At 40.9% G+C, this 27,296-nt stretch overlaps 2 protein-coding genes across 5 annotated transcripts in view; both read left to right on the top strand.

Moving 5' to 3' along the window:
* The first annotated feature begins 143 nt into the window (after positions 1–143).
* Positions 144–8,796, top strand: ccdc169 (coiled-coil domain containing 169). The gene is made up of 8 exons (XM_034550742.1): positions 144–252; positions 337–419; positions 605–715; positions 3,806–3,846; positions 6,369–6,467; positions 6,973–7,026; positions 7,483–7,556; positions 8,375–8,796. Exons 1-8 carry the CDS (start codon positions 176–178, stop codon positions 8,547–8,549), a joined length of 714 nt encoding a protein of 237 aa, XP_034406633.1. The 5' UTR covers positions 144–175; the 3' UTR covers positions 8,550–8,796.
* A 3,206-nt stretch (positions 8,797–12,002) lies between these two features.
* Positions 12,003–27,296, top strand: part of dclk1a (doublecortin-like kinase 1a) — a 42,650-nt gene continuing 27,356 nt past the window's right edge. For 3 of the 4 annotated variants that reach the window (XM_034549902.1, XM_034549900.1, XM_034549901.1), the window contains exons 1-2: positions 12,646–13,006; positions 13,828–14,177. In XM_034549902.1, coding sequence (XP_034405793.1) covers positions 12,646–13,006; positions 13,828–14,177 — 711 coding nt within the window. Of the gene's footprint in view, positions 12,058–12,610; positions 13,007–13,827; positions 14,178–27,296 lie in introns of those variants that run through there. The other variant, XM_034549903.1, reaches the window with a different exon arrangement.

Raw genomic sequence — 27,296 nt, 5'->3', positions numbered from 1 at the left:
GGATATATATGCGCAGGCTCGCAGCCTATCATATCAAACCGAGACGGTTTTCTTTTTATTCCCCCGCTGATCTGCGCCATTATGTCCGAGGCCACCTGAGCGAACCGGAAACGTTGGTCTCCATGGATACCACGAGCTACAAACTTTCTTCGGCTGACGTTAGTTTTTCATAAACATGAGTGTAGAAAGCGACTACAGCAAATACGACTGGGTGCGCCTGCACGCAGAACTTGAGCAGGAGAGGGAAACGAAGTAGGTTCGAGATACATGTATTACTCACAAAGTTATCAAGGAGATTACATATTTATTTTCCATCGTCTTGGTTCTTGATTACAGAGAAATGCTCAAAGAGTCCGTGTCAGATCTGCGCAGTACCATGCGTGAACTACAAGAAAGGCTGCGCCGTGTTGACGGGGAAGGTGAGTAACCTTTGACTGTTCGTTTATTCTCTAAATATAACGTTAGTTGTATATCCGGTCATCTTCACCCACAGCGGCGATATGTCCCCTAACAACCCACTGCATGGTTTCTACCAGCCAGCCCTGCGGTGTGTCCTGTCGCAAATCTGACGGTGTGACAGTTTTCTCTGCTTACTCTGTCACAGGAAATGAGTGGAAGACAAGGTATGAGACACAGCTCGAGCTAAACGGACAGCTGGACAGACAGATGTCACTCATTCATGAGAGACTGGAGGACCTACGAGGACACCCCATGGGTGAGTTTGGCGGCTGGCCAATAGAGGGCCACGGGGCCTGGCCCCACCCACCTTGAGCCACAAAAAAAAGAAAATCATATTAATCATATTTATAAATGATACAAACAGTCAATATTTGTGTTTTGGAAATATGGAATATACCCAGTAATATTTGTAAAATAGGATATCTGCGCAAAATATTTGCTTTTCCTGCACTTCCTGCACATCCTCTCTGCCTGTCTGCATGTCTCAGCTGCGCTGGGGCCGAATCGTTTTGGCCCAGAAGAGACGGGTCTAAGAAGCAGTTTAGCCTATTACTGAATGATATAAATGAGTGATATACAATTTAGCCAATCAGCGTCCTAAAATAGATTCAGCTTTGGGACAAAATCATCTGGCCCAAAGCTGCGTGTTCTCCTCAGGCGCTTTTTTAACGACATGACAACGGCCAGCGCGAGCACTTCTCTTCCAAGAAGACCCGACCCGGTAAAATCTCTCCTCCAAGACCCGTTTGAGAGAAGAACTTTGGGGAAGAAACTACATGTAAAACAACTGAGCCCAGATCAACCTCACAAGAAGACAACAGACTGGCTGAAAGGGAAGCAGTACATGAAGCTTCTGTAGAGCCGGAAGGTTTGGCTAGCTGGATGCTGTCGTGCTAATGCCGTATTTTGCTTTATAAATCAACGGGGACAGATCCAGCATGGACAGATACTGGAGTAAGGGACATGAAGCGCTGAAACATTAAGAAAACATGAGAACACCAGGAAACACATGATAACTGTCAAGGAGCCATATTGGGCAAAGTGAACGTCACTATGACGGACACAGGATTGCGGTGAAGAAACACAATGGGGAGGTGGATAAAAACATATGCACACTTTAACCCTAACAAGGTTCATAGGGGCATCTTAATATATAAACATGTTCTATTATATTTTATATATATATATATGTGATTTATATTATACAATATTTATATTTTATTATAATATATATATATATTTTTTTTTTTGTATCACTTAAGTTATTTTATTATGTTCTTTTAAATATATTAACATTAAACATAAATATCACAGTTAGACTTGTCAGACAATAATAAAGTACAGAAAAACTAAACAGCAGACAACAACAAAGAAACCCATAAAAACAAAACAGCATACAAACAAACCAAACAGAAACAAAACACACACAAAAACAATAAACAAAACAAAAACAAAGCAACAACAACAACAAAATTACACTCACCCAGACACCCCTTTAATTATCTTTTACATGTAAATTTGCGTACTCACATACCCTGTATTTATTCCTGCCTTTTCTTGATAACCCAAATTCCGTCCACGAGTAATTGACCACTCTAATTTGTTATAAAGGCCATTAGATTTTTCAATGCTTGGTCAGTATGGCTTGAACTGTTCTTTACCCTGGCAATCATATTTTCAAATGCAGCCGTCTCTGTCATGAGTTTGAGCCAGTCTGTGAGCGTGGGCGTATGTAGGCTCTTCCAGTTTCGCAGGATAAGCCTCGCTGCCACCATGAAACCTGTTTGTGATATTCTGATCTCTGCCTCGGTGAGGCCTGATGGCACTATCGATGTGTCCCCTAATAAACACAGCTGTGGGGATTCTGGTAAAGGCCGTTTGAGCCACCCTTCTAACATTTCCAGTACTACCTTCCAAAAAGGCAACACATTGGAGCACTCCCACAAAGCGTGTAGAAAAGTGTCCATTTCTATGTTACATTTCCAACATTTATTATCCTGCATCAAGCCCATTTTATACAGTTTCAGAGGTGTAAAATAATATCTATGTACAATTTTGTAAAGTAAACTTGCTCTTGCATCCCTTGTAGCCCAGCCTACCTTTGATATTATTTCTCGCCATACATCTTCCTTAATCTCAATGTTGAGATATTTTTGCCATACTAGTCTCAGGCCTTCACACATTCCAGCTTGAATGTTTGACATTTTACGATAGAATATTGAGGCAGAGTGTAGGGTACAGGAAGCACTTAGGAACTCCTGAAACTTATTCTCTTCTTCCTCTTCTCTTTTCAGTCCAAACCCGGACCCCATGCTACTCCTCAGCTCTAAATACTTCCAGAAATCCCCCTTCTCATCTAAATTAAATGTTTCTTTAAGGTCCTCGAATGATTTAAATGAGCCGTCTCTGTAGAGATCTTTGATAACATGTATTCCTTTTGCCAGCCATGTATCCCATAGAAATACTTTTTTCCCTAAACAGATGAGAGGATTATTCCACGTGGAGGAGTAGTTTTATTTGTATTGAGAAATCCCCAGAATCTGCCCTTACCCATGCCCACTTAGAGTGTTGTAAAATTAGATTTCCTTGGTCTATTTTTGTTGTGTGTTTTTGTGATAACGAGTCCATAACCTGGAATGGAGCTGTTAATTCCTCTTCCATCTTTACCCATACGGGGTTGGATTCATAATTCGCCCAATGCCGTGCTAGCTTATTTATTTTGAATGCTATTCTATATAATTCCATGTTTGGAAGAGCCAATCCCCCACTATTCCTTGAGGCAAAGAGCTTTTTATATTTATTATATTTATATTGGATATTTATATCATGGTATTTATATATCATATTATACTGAATATTATTATATATATATATTAATATACTAAATTGTATGAATAAAATGTCCTTATTATTTCAGTGTTGGAATAAATGTTAAATATTTAACTACAAAGTAGAAATGCGTGTTTGATACTTTTTTATTGTATTGAATCATACTGGGATGTTTGCTGAAATTGATTGGATGGTTCACGGGCTGGTTTATTTGAATATGGACACATACATTGAGGCTTTTCACAACAGCTAAATAAATACCTTTACTTTCTCTACACCAAGAGCAGTGTCATTGCAATACATCCACAGTAATTATTTTAAATACTGAAACCACTTTTGGTCAAGCTTAAGATCTACACATGAAGCAGCTCAAGGCATGTAGGTGTTCCTCTGTCTCAATTGTTCAACTGTAGCGTATAAAAACAATAATGTTCAATCTGATATATTCTCCCCTCTCAATCAAGTGTGTTTTAAAGCATACACAAACAATGCTCACACATACTCTTGTTTTTTACAGATCGACTGGCCTCCATCCGAACCTATGATGACATGCCAGTAGTGAGTGCCAACATGTTTATTTTCTTTTCAGCTTTTTCCATATCCGTGTTGTCATATTGGTTTTATCAAAGTTTATTTTCCAAGTGCAAACCCTCCGATGTATAGCTTTTTTTGTCATATCTCACAGGTGCTATATTTTCTTTTATGCGTGTCTCTCACAGAAGTTTATTGTTGTCAGTAGTTTGTTAAATCTGTTGGTAAAATGAGGGTTAACAAACATACAACCTACAGAAAGTGGGATAGAAGCACATTACCAGCAGAGAGAGCCAGAGACACAGAGTGAGGGAGAAGGCAGGAAGGACAGACACGATGTAACGCCAGCTGCTCTCCATCCTCCTGTTGATGCAAGCTGAATCAACCACAGTTTAATCACAGTACTGTAATCACAGGATTACAAACCATGGGAGAGTAATGCACACTAATTACAATGCTTTAACACCACACATGAATGCACAACACACACTAAAAGGCTGTACTATACACTCTGAATATGGATCTGTGTGCCTGAAGGCAGGACTAACAGATGCTCATTCTTGTAACTAAGGAGTGACTTTTACACTGTGGACTGAAGATCTGTAGATCTGTAGACACAGTATATCATTTATTTTTAATCAGTGCTGTGAGTAAATGTTAGGACAACAGTGTTGTGTTAAAGCAAGCATTACAATGGCATGTCACAGTGTCTACAGCTCCCAAGAAAAAGCTTGAACATTTCCCCGATAGATTCTGCAGCATCATACAGCTCCTGAATACATCTGAAAAAAGGTGTATTAAATAATAATTTATTTACTCTACAACATTTGTCTGATAGCTTTAATTACTAGTTACTTTTCAGATTACAATTTTTCCAACACTTCCTGTCAGTAAAAATCAGGTATCTCTAAGGTTAGTGATTTTTTAATTTAAGTGTTTCTTCAATTCTGGGTTTGCATAATTCTCCTAATTCTTAAACTAATTAAACTATTGAAAACCCCCTTTGATCAGCTGCAAAAGGCCCCGTCATGAACCTGAAAACAGGGCTGTGACAGCGACGCTAAACAGAGGATGATCTTTGAGAATAGGATGCATTGCAGTAAATCATACGACCGAACAGCATAAAGGAGTTAAAATGAGCACAACCTTTAACATCCGCAGCAATAAAATGTAACATACACATTAATGCAGCAGTGACTTGAATCCCAAAACATCATATATGATAGTAAAACACTGACAGGCAACACATACTTACGATAAGCACCTTTAATTTTGATACTTTAAAACTTTGGTAATAAAGCTTCCATACATTTTTAATGCAGGACTTTTACTTGTAGTAATGTGGTATTAGTACTTTTACTTGAAGAGCAACTTGCAGGTTAGAGAAAATTATGTAAAAACTAGAAATAAAACAATAAGGCATCTACATAATTATATTGAATATAAACAATTAAAAAAATATACAAAGCAGATACAAAATATACCTAAATATATACTACAGTAACATCTGGAGTTGTTTCTTGTCAGGAATTTGTATTTCTGCATAAAAAAAGACCGACTGGCGGTGACGGAAAAAATGGAAGAGCCGCCACGCTACGTACCAGCAATGAAAGATATTGATCTTGATGCTAGTTTAGTCACCTAAGAGTCTTATAATTATGAGTCTGCTACATGTCCAAGAGAACAGGAACAGACAAGGATTAGGAGACATAGTGGATATCATAAATTATTTGAATCCTTCTTCCACCACTGACTGTAACATTTAATCCTCAATAAAATACGATGTATTTGGCTGATCGAGCACCTGACTGGTATGATACATGTATAATGCTGCGTCTTTAATCACACTGCTTACAGCGGTATTCATTAAAGCTGACAACAGCTGCTTATTGTTCCAAACTCAGATATACCAAGTCTCATTGCTCGACTCTGTACCTCTCTTCTAGCCTTACCATGTCTCAGCTCCATGTGTTTTGTGTTTATTTGGTTATTGAATAATGCAGAATCCATGTTGTGCTCATTTATTTCTGCATTAAGTATTCTCTTACTGTTTAATCCTCCTATTTATTTCTATTGATTTGTAATGAGACATCAGCAGTGCAACACACCCTTTATCACCCCACTCAACAAAATCACGACTGTTTGCTGTGCTGGCTCCTCATTGGTGGAACGAGCTCCCCATTGACATCAGGACAGCAGAAAGTCTCTACATCTTCCGTCGCAAACTAAAAACACATCTTTTTCGACTATACCTTGAATAGGGAAGGTAGAGCCGTAGTAGCACTTAAATGTCCCTTACCGATAGCACTTTGTTGTTTAGCACTTTAGTAGCACTTAAATGGCACTTACAGATAGTATTCTGTAGTTTAACTTTATTGAAGAAATTGTACTTGCTTGATTCTTGTTGTTCTGAGTTTGGACTCATGGTTTAATGCACTTATTGTAAGTCGCTTTGGATAAAAGCGTCAGCTAAATGACATGTAATGTAATGTAATGTTTATACTTCTTTGTTATGATTGTTGCTGATTGATGGAAACACTTTGCCGCAGGAAACACTGAGACAGTGTCTGAAGCTCCTGACAGAAGAGAAGTGTGACCTCCGGAGTCAGCTGATTGACTGCCATTGCAGAATCGAACAGGAGGGAAAGGTGTGTTACAGGGATTTTGTGCTCAGCATTGTTGAGGGTCATAATGTCTGCTGGTCCACTTTCATCATTTCTCAGACAAGCAGCTTCAATTATGTTAAGGTATTACATATTTCAGTAACAAATTACCATCATTAGCAAAGGATTGAAAACAATTTGGCTGAAATGTTTTGCATTCTTTCTTTTTGCAAAATCGAACACTAACCTTTGTCCTGCTACGACTTGGCTGCTTAGTTTGCAGTCTCTGTTCTTTGTTTATTGTTCTGCTCAAAAAACAGAAAGATATTAGTTGAATACAAGTTTAACACGCGGCATGTGCAGCCAGTAATCCAAGTTCTAATCTATTGCTCATTAACACTGAAGACCTCATGAAATAATACACACAGGAAGCAAACGCATAACAAGCACTGCTCTCTGAGCGGACAGATTATTACTGACAGTTAGAACAAGTGTTGTCCATGAATGAAGTAATGTGACAATAAGGCCCTCTGTTTCTTTCCAATATCAGGCTTTTTATAGAACCAATGATGAGAGGCGGGCATATATTTCAGAAATTTCTACGGTAAGCGTTCTCTTTCGTCCATGTCAAAGCAAATCTCTCTCAAACCAAACTTATTGACTGCTAAATAATATATGCCCCACTGAAGAATAGTTGTCATGGTTTTGTACCAAAGGATAATTCAGTGCAGTGTGCTCTAGCTTTTCTGTTTCAGGCTTAGTTATGGTTTCTCATTCATCCTCCAGTGCTGCTCTCTGTTGTTATATAATAGGTGAGTGTCTGTTCAAGGAGTCAAGGACTTTCTGTCTTGCTGCAACACAACTTGTTCCTGCAGGGCTGAAACGAACGGCGCTGCAAGGAAACTACTTTTCTCCCTGAATATTTTAGCAACAAATCTTGTGACAGCATGTTTCCTGCTGTAAACAGAAAAAGCACACATGCATCCGCTTACATCCAAAAACTATATTTGTGCCTGGAGTGCATTCGATGTCATTACTCATGAATTGTCCTCTGTTGCAGATGTCTTCCACCCTTGAAGCCCAAAGAAGACAGTACTCCACCCAGCCACAGAGGGCACCAGAGAGCAAACGGAGGTCAGTGAAACCACACTTAGACTGTGGAGTCTAAAAGTACATCAGGGGCTTCACAAACACTTGTTTGTTTTCTCTGAATATATTAATTTGATAGCAGCTTTTCTTTTTTTTCTTTTTACTTGATTTATTTATAAGTGTACACTATTATACTGTGTATATACAAATAAATGCTGCCATTTGATTTATTTTATTCTTAGAGTTACAAGAGAGATAATATTATTTGGCAGTCCATTGGCAGATCACAATAAACTAGATGCACAAAGTTACATAACTTGTACAATACAAACAACGAACTAAAATGACCAAATTAAAAAAGGCATAAGAAGAGAGCAACAATAGTTATTGCTTTTAACCAAAATGTAAATGTACCGTTTATGTTAGAACTGCAGTTGTTATGAAAGATATTGTAGGATGCCCTCCAAATGAAGGTAGATAAAGTCACATAACATGGAAAACCAATATTTTAACTTTTGATGCAGAAGACAAATTAAGATCAGTTCATAGACGTTCATGATTCTTCAAATACTGTATGTTCACTACACACAATATACTGTGAGTAATTATTATCCTTGTATCCGACTTGATTTTACAGTTAGTGTATACTATCTTGATTTGTAGCTAATAAAGTAATCATGCTGGACAAATGAGGTCAGAAGTAATACATTATTACATTCTAAGATGTATCTTTTAATATTATTGTTACACGATTTCAATTGAGAAATGTAGTGATATTTTATCTCTCTGAAGCACGTTAATAGAAAACATTTTGTATCAGTTACATGTTTCTGCTTAACTAACTATATTTTCTAATTGCATAGAGGGAGGCAGACCAGCAGGAAGGCAGAGGCTGATTCTAAAAAAGGAAAAGAGAGAGAAGAAGATGGAGGAGTGTGTGTGAAAGAAGGAGGTGGAGGAGCAACAGCAGGAGAATATAATTCTGAGAGAAAAGGCAGGCTACCCACACTAAAGTACTACCTTAAACACAATCCGTAATCCAAACCTGGTGTTATCATTTAAGAGTATATCTAACTTTGTTTACATTTCTCAAAAGATGATTGTGAGGAAGGTTATGGGCTGCTGTCAGAGCTGTTTTATTCAGTGTTCATTTTCAATTGATGCCAAATACAGTGTTATGAAATGTTACATTTATAAGTCTGGCAATATTATTTCCTTACATGTTTCTTTGTTTCAGCAAAAAGAGTATGTAGGAGGAATATTACAGGCTCTGGGGGCAGCCCGGTCATCTCCTAACATGCCAGAAGAGAGTCGAAATGTCTTGTGTCACCATTTTTTTTTTTTTAAACACCTCCTACGACTTATATTACGTTAGCAACACCACATCCACCACTCTCTCCCAATGTAGTTCATCCACAGAGCAACCAGTCACCCCCGTCCCACCCACTGACCACCTTTACAAATGTAGGTGTAGGAAAACCATCCATATGAGATGCAGGAGTGATTAGGAACATTGCCAGAAGCTGTTTTCATTTGTTTTTGTTACAAAGTGTCGAGGCTCTTGACAGCCTTAAAACTGAACTGAAATGATAAATTGTACCAAAGACATGGTCTCATTGGCAAAAACAGCAATAAATGTTCATGTTCATTGATTGGTCTTGTAGTGGAAAGATTGGTGTCTTTGTCATGTCTGGATTCTTGTTACGGACTTGTCTCTAATTAAACTTTGGGCGGCTGTAGCTCATGGGGATGAGGTGGTTGTCCCGTAACCAGAAGGTACCCGGTTCGATCCCCGCTCGATCCCCGCTCTCCCCATTAGTTGCATGTCGAAGTGTCCTTGAGCAAGACACTGAACCCCCAGTTGCTCCCCGGGTGCTTTCACATCAGCCCACTGCTCCTTAATAAATGCAGAGGACAAATTTCATATATATATATATGTAAAAATGTAATATGACAATAAAATACGGTTTAAGTTTTATTTCTTCTTATCTGACTAAGCGTGAGTCTCCACTGGGGCTTACTCCTGCACGGCCGACATGGCAGTGAGTTGTAGTGACAAGGGAACTGGCCTTTAGGGCAAAGTTCAAGCCCCGGTGTCAACAAACATCAGACCCACTGAACATGGATGCAAATTAATTTTATATTTTTGGTGTCTAATTTGAGTTTGAAAGTCTGTGAAGTCTTTGCTAAAGTGAACATCCGATTGTGGTGAGGATGTAAAGACATTAACGCAGACGTTTTATGATTGATACCTTGAAGTTCTACATTTGGAAGTGATATTTTAAATAATCTATCATCTCACACATTCATTAATTAATTTATCTTAATCTCCATAAATAAACTTTAAGAAGTATCACCGGATGACATCACCAACCCAAATCCTAACACTCAAATTTCCAGCCCCAAGAAACATTTGTTTTTGTTTTCTGGTAGTGACTTTACTGTCTAAAGTCATTGGAACTGCACAGTGTTATTTCTGCTTATTTCGTACTTTTCCTGTACAGGTCCTCTCATATTTCTGATAGAGTTGACTGACTCGGTGTGCAATCCATTCATGTGCTGCAGTAACAGGTTGTTTGTCTTAGATTAATGACTTAATTTAAGGATGGCTGGTCCATGTTGCCCTCTGAAAGAGGGAGCACGGCTCTCTACCTCTTTCTCCCCCGTGTCCTCTTTTTCTCTCTGTTTCATGCACAAGCTTGTTTTAGTACAACTCCCTGCATCCGGCCCATGAATCACTCTGCCACAGAGTAACCACCTAGATGCCTCCAGCTGACAGAGGAAACACGGTGACAAATCACTACAGTATCTGTCAAAACACCACAAGTCACACTACTGCCCATGCTCTAGCTGCTACTCACCACGAGTATGCTGGAAACTATTTAATGGCGGCCTATAGGTGCAATGCGTGTGTATAAGAGACTCATTTGCAAGTGTGCACTCATGTGCATACGCGTGAGCTAAATATGCACGTTAATTGTCTTGAGTTCGACTCAACCTTAAAAGCTGTATGATGTGTCAAAGACTTTGTTTTGTGGCATAAAGATGCAGTGATTAATGAGAGAAGGGATAGAGTATCTTTGTACAGTAGCATCTGTCAAAAGTCTGGGTGGGTGGGTTTTTACATTTCTCTCTTGGGCTCTGAAATGAAGACATTAAATAATTGGAATTATTCCATAAGAGACACTATATACATCATCAGTCCATCTGTCCATAAATTATCTCTGTTTTTATTTTCATTCACTTCACAGAAATGTGTTAACAGAGATGTGCTAAAATTGTGCTTTTCTTGTGGTTTTTTTGTGTCTCTGAAACAACTCACAAATGATTATGTATTAAGAATAGAAATAAGAGTGTGGTCCTATTAAGTAAAGACACATTCTTCTATGTGCGCTCTGTTTACCCAGGATTCATTTAGACAGGAACACCGATCAGCTCTCATTTGGGATGCCCGCTGGGTCCTTGTGTGTGTGTGTCTCACCAAAATAGGTTTTCTTTTTTCTTTCTGTCAATGTCTCACATTCTAATGCATTCATGTGCATTCATGTGCATGCAGTAAAACAGGCAGGTCTGTGCACGGAAGCAGTCATTAAAGATGTAATAACATACTGTATTTGATAATTAAAATGTGAGTTATATTGATGCCTTCTGGATAGTATCATGACATGTGACCATCTAAAACAAGCATCAAACTAATGTCACTGACATTACATAAACACAAAGAAAGTGAGCATTGACACATCAAGCAGTATCTTCCACCTGTTAAACCCCTGATATAATATTTTATGAGACTGCGGCTGCCACTTTTACCACCACTGGCTTGTGACTTCTTGTCACACTGCTGCACACTGATTTGGATCACTCTGAAAGCTGCTCAGCATAGTTTGAATTAAACCGTTTGGGTTGTAGCTGCCTTGAGACCCTGAGTGTATACGTTGTAGTAAGTGTGTTACATAACTTCTCACGTGCAAATGGTGTGGTTAAACATAATGCCGCTCTGTGCTTGCACATTATGGTTTTGATGAGATGTGATCGCCTACACCAGAATATGTTATAATTGTCTTAAAGTAATTCCCAAACATGTGAAATTAAATGTAAAGACCAGCAGCATCCCCTGCACGAGTGCACGCTGGGTTTGCATTCTAATGAGAGGTGGGGGCGCTGAATGGAAATCACGACAGAGTGACGCGAGGAGGAGAGGAGAGGAGGTGGGTGCAAAGAGAATGGGAGGGGAAGCTGCTGCTATACCCAGTTCGTTTCCAGTCCAGCCTCTGCTTCTGGCTCACCACGCACACAAATAAGCACACACACACACACACACACACACACACACACACACACACACACACACACACACACTGGTGTTTGGGGCGAGTCAACCGGACAACAAAGGGACGCACAGGGGGGGCTCTCCGCAGCCAGGATACGCTACAACCATCCAGTGTCTGCGACCAGCTCACTGAACTCTTTTCTTCATATCTACTGGGAAGTAAAGCACCTGTCACGCTGGAGGTGATCGTCACAGAAGCGCTAATTGCGCACGTAGGTAAGCCTATCAACGCGCTCGCTACCAGCTGATGTCGAAGTGATTCATACTTTCATATCTGTACCGTTGTCTGAACACACACACTTCTCCTCACGATAGAAAGTCAAATGATCTTTCATTTGAATCCTCGTTGAAGTGAGCATTATTTCGGTGTCGCACTTGTCTCTTAACTCCCGGCTGCTGGTCCTCCCCACTGCGCGCTCTGAATATGTATAAAGAGGAACATCGACAAGCTATTATTGATTCGTGACTGCCTCTCTCTCTACATCCATCTGCGCCTCAGGACAACTCAGGCGCACTCTGACTGACAGTGTGAGTCGTCATGAGGCATGCTGTCCGCTGCTCGGCTTAAGAGCACTTAATCTGTCATTAGGGAGTTATTTTCAGTGCACTAGCGACGGACACCGGCTGGCTCCTTTACCAGCCGCCCGAACCTCTCCTCGGTTGGTTGCTTCCCTTTCGGTACCGCTTGTTGTTGTTGTTGTTGTTGTTTACTTGTTCGTGAGAGGAAAACTTTTCACCGCGGCCTGAACCTCCTGTTTGTCCTTCCAAGACAGTACGGCCGTACTTGTGAGCCTCGGCAACACGATGGAGATGGAGCATTTCGACGAGCGGGACAAAGGTCAGCGACACGGCCGGTCCAGTGCGAAGATGAACGGCGTGCCGAGTCCAACGCACAGTGCCCACTGCACCATGTACCGGACCCGCACCCTGAAGACTCTGACCACCGAGAAGAGAGCCAAGAAGGTCCGTTTCTACCGCAACGGAGACCGGTACTTCAACGGGATAGTATACGCCATCTCCACAGACCGGTTCCGGACCTTTGACGCCCTGCTGGCGGACCTGACCCGCTCTCTGTCCGACAAGGTCAACCTGCCACAGGGCGTCCGGACCATCTACACCCTGGATGGCTGCAAGAAGATCACCAGCATTGAGCAGCTGGTAGAAGGTGGGTAGTCCAACCAGCATTACAGCACACCTGCGGGAGGGACTACCCTTGCATGTGCAGGTTTATGCGTCCCTCTCATGCACCTGGACTCATGGCGTTGTCAGCAGTGCAGTCCAATCTAAAATGTGTCTCAGCATCTCCTCCTCTAAAAGAACAAACACTACCTCATCGGTCAGCTACCAAGTGATCTTTACCTACTCACCTCCCTCTTGTATAGCATAACACACATAACACTATGGACTGTGAAGAGAGCAATGGTTTAGAGGTTTCAGCACTGCTCTATAAACACACTTTAGATTACTATGAAGATTATAGGCCTATCACTCATTTGATGGCCATATGGTGATACGGACATATGTTTTGGCCAGATTATCTCTCTCCTGATCTGTTTTACTCTCTAAGAAGCGACATGGGAAGAACGACAAGTTGTTGACATCGTCTTTATTTGGTATAAAAATATAGGCCAGTATTTTGCCTATAGAGGAATAAAGGAAATCAGGCACCAAAATATCCCATATCAGTCTATTTTTCATTTTCAATCTATTCATTAATGTTTTATGCTGCCCGTTCCCAGAATAATTGAGCCGTTGCTTGATTACGAGATGTTACACGGAGCAAAGTAGCTAGCATGTCTATCTGCCATCTTCCTTTCGTCTCTGTATTCTGTCATATTCTTTACACTTTGCTCTCTCTCTCTCTCTCTCTCTCTCTCAGTAGAGATTATCATTCCTTTTGGTTATTTCTGAAGCTTATCTCATTTCCTTCAATGTTTCTTTAAGTAACTCCTTCCTGTTTTCCTCTCCTCCACTTAACATTAACAGGTGACAGCTATGTGTGCAGCTCTATCGAAGCTTACAAAAAGTTGGATTACACAAAAAACGTCAACCCAAACTGGTCTGTAAATGTCAAGGCCTCGGCTGCATCCTCCCGCGGGCCTCCCTCTCTGGGCAGCGCCAAGGCCGGTGGCCCAGAAAGCCGTGAAATGAAGGACTTCATACGCCCGAAGCTCGTGACAGTGGTGCGGAGCGGGGTGAAGCCCCGCAAAGCTGTGAGGATCCTTCTGAACAAGAAGACGGCCCATTCCTATGAACAAGTCCTGACCGACATCACCGATGCCATCAAGCTTGACTCCGGAGTGGTGAAGAAGATCTACACGCTGGAGGGCAAACTGGTGAGAAATCTTTGGCCATCATCATCATCATTATCATCATCATCAGCTTTGAGGGAACTGAAAGTGTCACACAACAAATAGAAATAGACCGGACACTGAGATAAGAGTGAGTTTTTGTATGGCTGTTTTTGACATTGTTTTATGTGCATAGGCAGGTTCAAAATCATTGCGACTCACAGCCGAACTTCTTTCATTAAGGTGGTGGTTTTGCCTTGGTGTTGCTAGAAAGGGGAAATACAGATCAACAGGCTGATAGGAGGATCAACATGGCTAAATATTTTATGACCATGCTCTCATTTTGCTGTCAGCCAGAGCTGTGATGAGAAAGAGTGACACATAGAAAGAAAGGGGCTGAGAGAAGGTAAAGATGAAAGACTTGTATGAATGGAGTCTGGGCTGTTTACTACGCTATAGCGAATGTGTGCCAGGGCTTTGCCTCCGAATTAGAGTCACGGCCCTCTTGATAGTACACCCACCTATTCAGCTCCCTCTTTCAGCTGCAGAGGAGGGCGCTATAAAAAGAACACGCTTTAAAACAGTACACACATATGCATCGACTCATTCACGTATTCCCCATACAGCAATACAATCTATGTGGAAATAGCACTGAACTTGGCCTTTGCTGCAGTTGAATGGAGCTAAACACACCTTCTCTGTGCTGGCACACGTCCATGTGTGTGTGTGTGTATTTGTCAAAGAGGAGAAGGCACAGAGAGTAAGACAGCGGCTCTGCCAGCATGTCAGAGTTTATATGTGTGACATGTTTTAGCTCTCTCGTCTTTTCCTGTTCCGTCATGCCACCTTTCCATCTCTCATGCCATCCCCCATCATCGTCGTTTCTGTCTATCTGTCTTTCTGTCTGTCTGTCGGTCTGTCTGTCTGTCGGTCTGTTTCTCTCTCTATGTCATGATGTAGCTCCAAGTTATTGAATGAAGCGTTACAGGACCACTTTTCCCCTGGCAGCAGCATCAGAACGACACCATTATTTTTGAAACAGATTGCATTTGACGTTGAGGGCGTGCTGCCATTTTTTGTCGCACAGTGGTAATCATCTCCTAAATGGCCAATTTGTGACTCATCCTCATGAAGGTGGTCTTTGCCCTATGGGGTTTTCGTTTCCTAATTGCCACTTAATGCTCTGTGTTAGGATTTATCCCACTTCAAAACATGAATCTTCATGTGTTGGCTCTGGCGTGTCGTCCTGCCTCTGAAGCCATGCTGTCGGTTCAATGATCCACTGTTAACCCATTAGGAAGTCACTCCAGATTTCCTGACCTGACCTGCTGTTTGGTCCCAGTACCAGCCAATAAAACCCTTGAGAAACCTGCTGTTGGGGATTAAACTCACCATTTTGCACAATACCTGTTAACTCTGTGGTCGCCTTTGGTTCTGCTTAACTTGGAGATTGCACAATAAATGCTGCGCTCACCCAGTTCACCCTTCTGCTATTAGAAGTAAGACTATTATGGTTATGCTATTTTTAGACGCAATATTGATTGGGCCTGTAGGCATGGTAACAAGCTCACTGCCAAATTTGCTGGGTTGGGCTGAGTGCAGAACCAACTCCTTCTAATCTTTTTGTATGTATGCATGCGTGGGTTAATGCATGTGGGAGGGTTTGTGTTTATTATGTTTTGAAGAGAACAGAAAAGTGGAGAGTGAGAGACTAAAAATGAGTTAATAGACTGGATTAGAGCACTGTGGGAGTGCCCATGTGTGTTTCAGGAGGAAAAGACCTGAACAGCCTTCTGTTTCTGAAGATGTGAAAGGTCTCAGAAAACACTATAGATAAGCTTGTAGCACATTTAAAATCCCTATGAAATGTGGTTAATCCATGTTAACTTGAGCATTACACAGAAAGAGAGAGAGAGAGAATCAGGCTTAGTATAACAAACAACTCAATACAACCTTAATTACATAAACTATGTCAATACATCTCAATGAAAACAATCCTAACAATAACATGTCGGAGCCAAAGCAAGACAAGTGAACAAATGGCATGTTAATACCACTTGAATATTGAATATGAGTGCGCTTAAGGTAATTACCTGACTTTGCACCAGGATATGGTTACCTTAACGGTTAAGTGGAGTAAATGTGTGCGTCTGTGTGTAATGCGTGTGTGCGTACATGCATTTTTGTGTGTGGTCCGCTGAAGTCAGCTGAGCTGTGAGAGTCATTGATCCTACAGCAGAAGTAGGTTTCTAGGCCTGACGGCCAGTTACGAGCCCGGAGAGAGCATCGGAGCACCGGAGCTCAGGCTCCTCACTTTCATTATTAACCCCTCTACACGCACATCCCCAAAGCCATATTCTTCCTCTCTTTCTCTTGGTCTCCAATTGTTCTCAAGGATTGCAACAGCCTAAATGGCCTTAAGTGGTTTCTTTTACGAAATCTCTTTTAAGTTACGATATTCTTTTTTCAAAACTTAAACTGTGCTGAGATGAATAATGGATTATGTGTTTGGTATTTGAAGTTGGGCGAAGAGTTCAACAGCGTCTGTTTTCAGCTGCAGTTGGTGCTGTCTGTCTGCTTGCTATGCCCTTTCATTTATGTGTGTGTTTATGTGCACATATCTGCACTGGGGCTTTTCAATACTATTGTCAATCACTGGGTTTCAATTGTGATACCAAAACAATAGTGTTTGTCATACCTTCCTTTGAGGAGCATATTTTGTATATCTTTATTTCTTCTTTTTTTTTTACAAAGGGACCCAAAGTGTTTGAAAAGCAGCATTACAAAAAGTTGGCCCAAATGAAATACAGAATACAATTTATATACCGTATCTATCAAAATGAAACTCCAAGTCATGCATTCAATTCCACCTTTCGTCACCTGATTGTCGCTACAAACACATTAAGTACCAAAGAATCCCCAGCTTATACACCCATATGTTGCATATTTTTGTATCACTGTTACAGCATTTCCTATCTGGCAATATTCAGGAAGAACTGCTCATGAGATGTGATAGAGAGGAGACGACATATGACATATGAACAAGTCTCTGTGAGCATCTGATACGCGGCGTATCCTCTGCCCGCTTCTGCGTACTCTACTGTGATCGTTTTGGATATCGTGTTTCTGACTGTAATGTGACCGACTAAGTGATGAAGAGTATATCAAGTTCCTCCCCCGCTGTTGATTCCGCCTCTGTCTCAGGTGTCACTGTATATGGATAATATTTTTTAGCCCAGTCACCCTTCCTCTGCGGTTACCACAACTTCATCATTTTCAGCCAGCTCTTCACCGTGGCCGGTTTCTAATGATGATTTTATCTAGTTGCTTAGGAACCGTCCGACCTGCTGTGATGTCATACAGTAGCATTGTGTGATAGTGTAGCTGGATGAGTCTGATCAAGATGAGAGACGACCCGTAAGTGGCTTAGAAACGTGAACATTGACGGCCTATTAATACATGTAAGCTCTGTTTACACAAACAAACACAGACATGCACACAGGCAGACAATGTTGGACCCCAGCTACCGGCCTTGAGCCTCGCAAGGCTCACGCACACTTAGGCACGGATAGTGACACACTCTTTTTAACAGACACATCTACATTTCTGCTCATGCATCACTAGCTATTAATTGTAGGCGATTATCAACCAGTGCATGAAGCGATGCCACTTAGTCAGGTCGGTTGCATTCTGTTTTCGAGTATCTCAATAATGAGCTCCTTTGCATCTCAGTGGGTTCAGAAGGGGTACCATTCCCACATTGATCCAAATGCCAAACATGTGTTCCTGGTTTATACTATAGTGATGTCTATGCTGTTTGGGTTTTATTTGCCCATTTAAAGGGTTACTTCCATAAAGTTAGGGGACCCACAAGGGTGGTCTAAATTCAATCAGCAAATGCTGAGATACCCTGATGTTTTGTCTCAATGGTTCAAGCTCTACAAACAGTGGATCTTATTGTTTCTATAATGCAACTCAATACTCTCAAAAGCATCATCAAACTTGTCCTAGGTAAAAAATACAGTTTATTCTGAAAATCCAAGACCTTGTTTTTAAAAGAGAAGTTGCTGTTGTTTTTTTGTGTTTTTGTAATTTGACAGCACCATTAACTTTAAAGTAAATAAATCCCCATTGCAATCAATGCTACAACGGTGGGACAGGTACTGCACGCGTCCTACTGCTGTCCTAGTTTTTCACAATAGTTTTTGACTGACACAGCGGAAAATTGTGTTGATGAAATGCCTTTGTATGATCTGCTTGTTTTCCTCACGCTCTAAAGGGCTCTCTTATGGTGTTACTTGCCATTCAATTTGAAGTAATCACGCCTGTTGTAAACAGGTTACTTCAGACTTAATGTCCTTTTCTGACAAGCATTATTGTCTGCCCGTTTGTTAAATATGGCCCCCATAAAACCTGAGCATGTTTTCACACTAATTAAATGGTCCATGTTAAATAGAGGCTTTATGTAGGAGTAGAGTGTAGAAGAACCACTTGTTCACTATCTGCAGTGCAGCTCTCACTTCTCAAACTGCATTGTTGGCCTATTCTCCTTGTTGGCAAGGCTTAAGAGCTTTTAATATCTTATATCTTCTGTTTTCCTCCTTCTCTCTGAGCCTCCCATTTTCTTTTCATTTTCTATCCACCCATTACTGTTTCAGCTTCTCTCTCCATCTGCATCATTATTTATCCTCTTATGTACCTTTCTTCCTGTTAACGGATTCTCTCTCTTCACTTCCGTCAGGTCGTCCATACTTCCTCTAAACTTCTTTCTCTCACCTTCCTTTTGATTCATCTTTCTAGTCTGTTTCTCTCTTGCTGTCAACAAGCCTTTTTTTTTTTACGGCTATTTAGTTCTCATTTAATTAGCACACTCGGCATGCACCCCCAAATCCTTGAGCTGCAACATATGGCATCGTTCGCTCTCCCCCACTCTCTGTCTTTCCATCTCTCCTGCCCCCCTCTCTGTCTCTATGTGTATCACTCTACAGCACTACCATATAGCTTTGTTTTTCATCCCCTTTTCATTTGCTCAGTTTGTCTCACACTTTATCCTCGTTTTGTTGCCTCTACCCCGTCCTCTTTCTCCTAATTGGCCTGCATCCAGCTCTACATTGTAAAACATTGTGTATCATGCTCATATTCCAAGCAATTTAGCTGTTTCTTAATCTTTATTTGGTGGATTGTGTCTTGATGATGTCACTTTTTTTCTGCAAAGGAGGATTGTGGGAAGCAAAGTCCATCTGCTCCTGCTGATCTGCTGAGTCACAGCTACTCAATGCAGCATGGTGTGTGTGTGTGTGTGTGTGTGTGTGTGTGTGTGTGTGTGTGTGTAGGGGGGAGTGTGTGATGGTGTGTCATGCACCTACAATACAGTGTATTTGCTACTAAACTACCGGTACAGCTGCAGTAAATTACATTTAGAATACATGGCTTTTAGAAATCTTACGATGTTTATGTGTGTAAACAGGAGGCGTCGTTTCAGATTGTTTTTCTCTGTCTCTGTTTCAGTCTGTCAGTTAGTAGCAGATTGGAGGGCTGTCTGTCGTCAGAGGACCTGCTGCCAAATTAGGATCGATGGCAGACATTTCCAGCACAGGCAGATTTTTGCGAACCTAATCACACACACACTGTCTGACTCATGCACTTCCTGACTCGCTCATTTTCTCATCGCTCTCAACCGAATCTGCATTTGAAAGATTGTGTTCCAGCTTCATGCTTTTAGTTGCTTAAAGAGCGAGACCTTAATATCTCAATTTTCAGAGCTTTTGTCTGAATGGGACTCGGGTAGGGAAGCACAGGGTTGTAAACAATGGAATAATGCTCCTCAAAGCCAATTGGAAGGCAGAATTGTTTCCTAATAAATACCATAGATGTTGCACTCTCTTAAAATGTGATGTACCAATTTGATACAGTACATAGCAGCATTATTGTATTTTGCCATTTTAAACTTTAAATAACTATATACATATGCTAAAGCTACCTGAACATATCTTATAAATACAAATATTTAAGTGTATTGTACTTCAAGTTTTCAAATGTACAGTCAATGTACAGCAGAATCAAAACAGTTTGTTTTATATGCTAATAGGGCTTGTTTTGACAAAATTGCCTTCCATTAATCAACCATTAGAGAATGATGCCACTATTGTGATATTCGGTTCATCGTTTGAGTTATTTGTCTTACCAAATAAATGGCCACTTTCCTGTCTGTCAAATGTGAATATTTGTTGTTTATATATATATATATCTTTAGGTCTGGGACTGTTGATCAAACACAACCAGACATTTGAAGGCTCTTCAGCAGGATGTTGCCACCATAATTCTGATTTTGAAGTCAATCAACTAAACTAAGAAACAAAGTCACTCACCCACCTCCTGTTGTCCCCTCACTCAGTATTATGTATGTCTTCTTCTGTCAATGATCGCTCTGGTAACCTGTGAATTGCATTACTCTCATAATATATCTGTATCCACACACAAGCTCATGCACACTCATCCTTGAACATGGATTAAAGCCAACAGACTGAAGGGGGGAGAGAGATCATTAAGGGGGAGATGAAAGAAACAAGTGAAGGAATGAGGTTCGAAGAGTGAGAGAGTTGGATAAAAGCAAGAAAGCATGACAAGACAAGAGAGATGGGAAAAGGCTGGGGAGAGGCAGGGAAGTTGAGGCTGATGTTGCATTTGATTTATGTCCTTATTGGAACAGCGCTGCATAATTCCTTTTTTTTAGTTCCATGATTGGCTCCCTTCAGACACTCTGAGAGAAACACATCTTCAAAAGAAAGTTTACTCTCACCCTGTGGAGAGCAGACGTTGTTACATAAGTTGTTATGCAAGAGAGCAGCCAGTCTGCTGTGCTGGTTTGAGGTGAACGCAGTAACACCAGTGCTAACTCTGCACAGTCAGTTAGCCTCATGTCACCCTGCTCTCTTTTCCTCTCTTTGTTTTTTATACCGCTTCCTGTTATTCCCGCTTCCCGCCGTCAGTTGTTTCTCTGCAGTGTGCTGATTGACGCAACGAGAGGTCATACTGCGTGCAAATTCTCCCTCAGGGGTGCAGACGTTTTTTTCCTTCCCTCTTGCCTCTTTCTGATCGATTTCTGTCTACCTTTTCTCTTTTCTGCCTGTGACTCTCAAGGCCTTAAAGGGGATTACTTACATTTTCCCAGAGAGGAAGGAAATGCATTTTGTCCGTTTCATTTCGAGAGTGGGAATGAAAATCTTCCGGCTGATATTTGAATGTGCTCTATATGTTCCTGATAGTGACAAAGGATTTGTTTGTGCTTAGTAATCCTAAAGAGCCTCCAGGACCCGCTGACTGCATATTTTAAGTGCACTGGGGTTAGATTGGTCTATGGGCTATATCTTTCCTCAAAAGTGGACATGTGACATCCATTTTACTTATGTAATCATCATAATAATACAGTAGTATAGTCAACATTATCATACTGTGAACGTGCAGTACTTTTATTACCTCTAAATGTAGAGATTCTGACCTGTTTAAAACTGACAAATCACTGCTAATTTCTATAAAATGACGGTCATTTAAAGACAGTAATGTTTCTTTTGCCACAACAAAAAATGCCCTCTTCTTTGCAAATAAATGTCAAACCCATGTAGTTATATTGATTATAGTCCCACCCCTAGGCTACACACTGCATCCAATTCTGAAATACTGGTGGTGTCTGCTGCAGCCCGAACACAGCGGTATGTAAATATTAAAACGTTGTCATTCCTTTGCACCTTTTTAGTCCAGATTATTTTCCCCTTCTCTTTTTCTTTCTGTCTCCCTTTATCTTGTATCAATCCATCTGTTATTCTGTCAGTCTGCCTGTCTTCCAGTTTCCATCTGTCTGTCTCTTTCCGTGGTTAGTGTTTCAGAGCAGCACAACGTGCCCTGCCGGCCAGCTGCAGTTGATTCAGCACCGCGGACAGCTCCACTGAGCTTATCTCCCCCGACAGAGTGCAGAAACAGCTCGTCCCTCCAAAATGTGGTCTTTTTGTTGGCAGGATAATGTTGACCTCCCTGCGTCCTCTGTGTAACCACTGTGAGTCTATTGTGGCACAGGAGATTAGTGCCTGAGTCTGCAATCTCCTTTTCTCTTTTGTTTTTTTTCTGTCTCTCTAGTCGGCTGTTTGTTTTAATCTCATTAGAAATGGCCTTTGTTTCTTACCAAAGAAAGACCACGTTTAAAAAGAATGCACACAAGCAAAAACAGTTACATTAAATAAACTCTAAAACAAGTGTATTGTAGCCAGGGTGGCAGTTCACGTTTTTTTTTATCATTAATATACATTTTTTATTAATGGATGAGTCATTTAGTCTATAGAATGTCAGAAAATAGTGAAATGTTTACCCAATACCACTGGAAGTGTCTTAAAATGTCTTGTTTCATCCAATCAACAGTTTCAGAAAATGAAGAAATATGTCTAACTATTTCTTGATAAATGACTTGAACGATTATTAAAATAGTTGACGATACATTTTTTGTTGATCAACTAATTGATTGATTGTTTCCGCACTAACTGTAACTAACTAATTGAGGTAGACAAACACAAGTGCCCTCCCACAGCGGCTATCAGAAACTCCCACTAAAAAGCGAGGAGCTGACAGATGAGCCCTCAAGTAGATCTATAATCTGACAGGGAGACAGAAATAGACAATCCAAATGAGCAGAGCGAGCGGAGTTGTCACTGATCAATGTTCCAGGAGCTGCTGGTGAGAACCAGACGAACTGTCTGAACACAGAAAGCTAAGATGTTGCACCCCCGGGTTGCTCAGAAGGGTTGTCTGTAGCTGACTAGTCGTGTATGTCCATACAACATAACAGTTAGGGTTGTGTCTCGACATGTGGCCATGTGTGTGTGTGTTCTCATTAAAAGTGAGATGAGATAGTGATCACCATACAGTATGCTCATTTTGTGTGTGTGTGTGTGTGTGAGCACCCACACAAAAACTCTGCACAGCAACTCCACTGCCATCCCTCGTGATAGACACCAACATAAGAGCCACTCAGATGTTATAGCATATAACTGTCTATATATCTCTCTTTCTGTTTGATCCTCAATGTACAGTCCAGGTGGTCAGTGTGTCTAGTGAGTCTACACCATTATACCTTGTCCATGCTTTTTTGGTGGTACTGCATGACCTCTGCATCTCTCAACACCATGTGGTTATTTAACAGTGCCACCATGTGGAGACAGTGATTGTCTACCTCAGTTTGCGATCCACCTTTGCACTAATGTTGTGCTAATAATATGACTTGCACCACAGTATGTGCCTAAAATCAGCTTTAAAAAGAGAAGACTCATTTATGTATGTATGTATTTAATCTCAAATAAACAAAGAAAGAGAGGAAGAACAAACAAGGGAAAGTGAGAAACAGACACTTTAGTAGGTGTTTAGTGATTCTCCACTAGGTGGCGTAGTGACAACATAAATGAGTTTACTGAGACTTCATAGTGAACAATCATGTGTTGTATAACAGATTTTCAGATGATGGTCACATTTATGAGAGGATGTGTTTTGTTGGTCATGAAGTAATATCTTTGTGTACAAACCTCTTCCTGTTGTAAAAGCCAAATATATAAAATGATAACAAGCCTAATAACAAATGCCTTTTGCCCTTGTGTCATGTATAGCACGTCAGTCATGGTGGCAGGGGACAATAAGGGAAGATGGTTGTTTGTTCGGCACGTGAGATGTGACACAATCTTTAAAACTGTGAAACTTATGTCTCGCTCTTGCTGTCTTGATTCTGTTTTGCTCTCAACCAAAATCATTCTAAGTAAATTGACTACCCTTTTATTGTCGTGATGTGCTTTCTTAGAGCTCATTTCATATTTTAATAAAAAAATGTGTCAGAGGTGAAATTGCCAATTTCCACACTGCTCTGCTCTTTTCTCATCATCTTATTTTAGTCCCGCTTTTCTCCTCAGTTCCTTTGTTAGTTTTTTCCTGTCCTTGTTTTAGCAGCGGTGGATGTTGTGTAACCACAACCACACAACCACACACACACACACACACACAACATCCACAGCAGTCATCATGCTCAGAGAAGGGCTATGAGCAGCAGTCAGGAATAGATCCCCTCCTCTGTTACTTTTTTAAACAGCATTTAATGATCCCCCCACCCCCCCTCTCTCTTTTCACCTTTACCAGCTCCCTCTCCTCCCCATCATTTATTGGTCCGTCTGTCTGCATTTCAGGAGAACTCTTCTTCTTCCTCCTATCATCTAAACTGGAAATATTGCACGAGCATTTCAATATAAACCAGGCCATGAGCCACATGAGCATGTGTTTGTATGGATTTATGTGAATGACACAGTTCTGTAGAGCATCGTGCGCATAGTAGATGAAATATGAATGATGGAGCTCTATCACAGTCAGTGGCATGCACCAGCCATGCACCAATGCCTGGGGGGCATTATCACCATGCCAACCATACTTTTCACACGTTTCTGAATATAGAGTATCTGTTTGTGTGTTGCTCCATGTTAGTTTAACCACAGCTTAAAAGTGCCCTTATAGGCTGACTTACACAAAGATACTGCTGCCACTATTTCCGTTCACATTCCTCTTTCTGTCCTCATCATTCTGATTATATTCTGCATGTGTTCTTTCCTCCCTGTTTACCTGGCATGTCGGGTACAGTTTCTATCTCGTGGTAAGCAGCTTCAAAGGACCTAATTTCAGCAACCTCCTGTTGATGGACTCCAGTAGCAGCATTAACAGGCGTGGCCTGAGGACGTGGTCCGAGTGTGAATAGAAAACATGGGCCTTTCAAAAGACCACAAGCTTAAAATGGATGATTATACCCTTAACTGTTGCCAAATAAACATTACCATTCGTTTAGAGATATACATACAGTATATCTTTATTTAGATATGCATTGAGATCAAGAGAGGACTGTGCATAAGAGTGAACATATACAGTATGTGCAGCGGCATCACAGCAGCTGACAGGAGGAGACTGGACAAACTGGTGGGGAAGGCCAGCAGTGTGCTGGGGTGTCCTCTGGATACTGTGGAGGTGGTGGGAGACAGGAGGATGATGGCCAAGCTATCGTCCCTGATGAACCACCCCTCCCACCCCATTCAGGGTACTCTGGCAGCGCTGCACAGCTCCTTCAGCCACCGGCTGATTTATCCCCGGTGTCTGAGGGAGAGGTACCGCAGGTCCTTTCTCCCCGCTGCTGTCAGGCTACACAACAAGCTGAGCTGAGCTCCCAGTAGGCCACAATACTAATACGTTTAAGTACTTTTTAATTTATTTTATTTTATACACGTTATTCTATTTCTACTCAGTCTGTATATATAATATTCTTCTTGTTTTTACTCTTTTATCTTATTTCTGTTATTATACTACTTGTTTTTTACTTATTACTGTGAGCAATGCTGCCGTAATCCTGTAATTTCCCCACTGAGGGACTAATAAAGGATTATCTTATTTTATCTTATCTTATCTTATCTTATGAGCATGAACAATAACATTGTTTTAACCCTAACCCTAAACTGTTTGAAACTTATTTCATTCAAACTTATCATATTTAAAACCATCTTTACACACGTTTCCAACAGCTAAAGTTAAAATGTCCATTGGCCAGTGAAAAACAACAGATACAATGCAACAGCGATCAATATGACATTGACATACAAATTAAAATAATGTAAAATTACAGTAAACTAAACTAAACAGCACACTTAGAGGTAGAAGTGTCCATGGCTACCCATCAGTGCTGGCACACTGGGGAAATGTTAACAGAACCAGCATCTGTATTACAGCCACCTTGCTGGGAAGTGGAGCAGCTCACCCCTCGAATAATCACCAGCACGCTGTCAGGGAATATCAGGGAAAAAGGCAATATGCACTCTGTTATGAAACTAGATGAATATCGCTTCCACACACACATCTCCATATGTGGCTGTTCAGAAACACATGTTTTCATGTGATGTGTGGCCGAATGTACGCGGACAGGCACTCAAGCCTTGATTTTAGAGTCTGTGTCTGTCTGAGATTAAATTTACTAACACTAAGCAATATGACTCCCATCTCCACACACACACACACACACACACACACACACACACACACACACACACACACACACACACACACACACAGACACACACACACACACACACACACACACACATACACACACACACACACACACACACACACAGAGAGAGAACTGCCTCTTTGGTGTTTATTGGGTATTTTGTTAATGATGCTGTTATATCAGCTGTGACTTTTTTTTGGGCTGTTGATCTGTGGCTATTAGGAGTTTAAATGGATTCTTGGATGTTAATCGCCATGAAAATGCAATAAAGGTAGCTTTTTATTCATGTATTAACTCCAGGCGGTGCTAGATATGCATGCAGCCTAAATTGTAATTCCTCCTAATAGATTTTTGGTTGGAAATTTGTCATATAAAATGAAATATTGTCATCCTGTAAATCCCTTTCTGACTACCGTTGCATATCGCAAAATATGATTTGGAATATTAATGGCTTGGGATTGAAATGTGATGGTTGCCTGTGGGCTGTAATTAAAGTTGTTTGAGAAAATCATGCAGTGTTTAGATCAGATATGGAATTAGTTGTTGACTTAATCAAATAGAAAACATTGAAGAGCGGCATGTTTCTAAGCCTATTTGTCATAATACACTTGTTATTGCTGACTTAGGGTGAGTTTATAGATTAAAACATGACAACATCTATTTTGTATGGAAAGAATGTTAAGATCCAGTTGATGTGGTGTTGCATTTAGTGATCCAATGTTTTGAAATCAGTGCCTGTCAACACGTAGGTTTGGTATTAGCTTTGCAATATGGAGCCTTCAAAGAATGACAGTGACTCGTTAAGACGGCATGTCTTCCCCCTGTGAGTCAACTCTACTTATTCAACATTAATCTCTAATTTCTCGTATCTTTAAACTCCTATCTGCCTCATACCCTCTCTCTCAAATGCTCTCTCCCTCCCTCGTCTTTTAGTTTCTTCTCTTTGTTACTCATTACCATTCATAAGATGCTCATCCTCAGGGAACAGACTCACTTGCTCTGGATGTCCGGTGCACGTGCTGCAGCGAATCAGCAAATTAGTGAGTCAGCAGGTCTCATTATAGTCGCTGAAAGACTGATTAACGGCAGAAACAACAGCG

The sequence above is a fragment of the Cyclopterus lumpus genome, chromosome 14 (assembly GCF_009769545.1).
Source record: "Cyclopterus lumpus isolate fCycLum1 chromosome 14, fCycLum1.pri, whole genome shotgun sequence".
In the NCBI taxonomy this organism is placed as follows: Eukaryota; Metazoa; Chordata; class Actinopteri; order Perciformes; family Cyclopteridae; genus Cyclopterus; species Cyclopterus lumpus.
The sequence above is the reverse complement of the archived record's forward strand: the minus strand, read 5'-3'. Positions and strand labels throughout refer to the sequence as shown.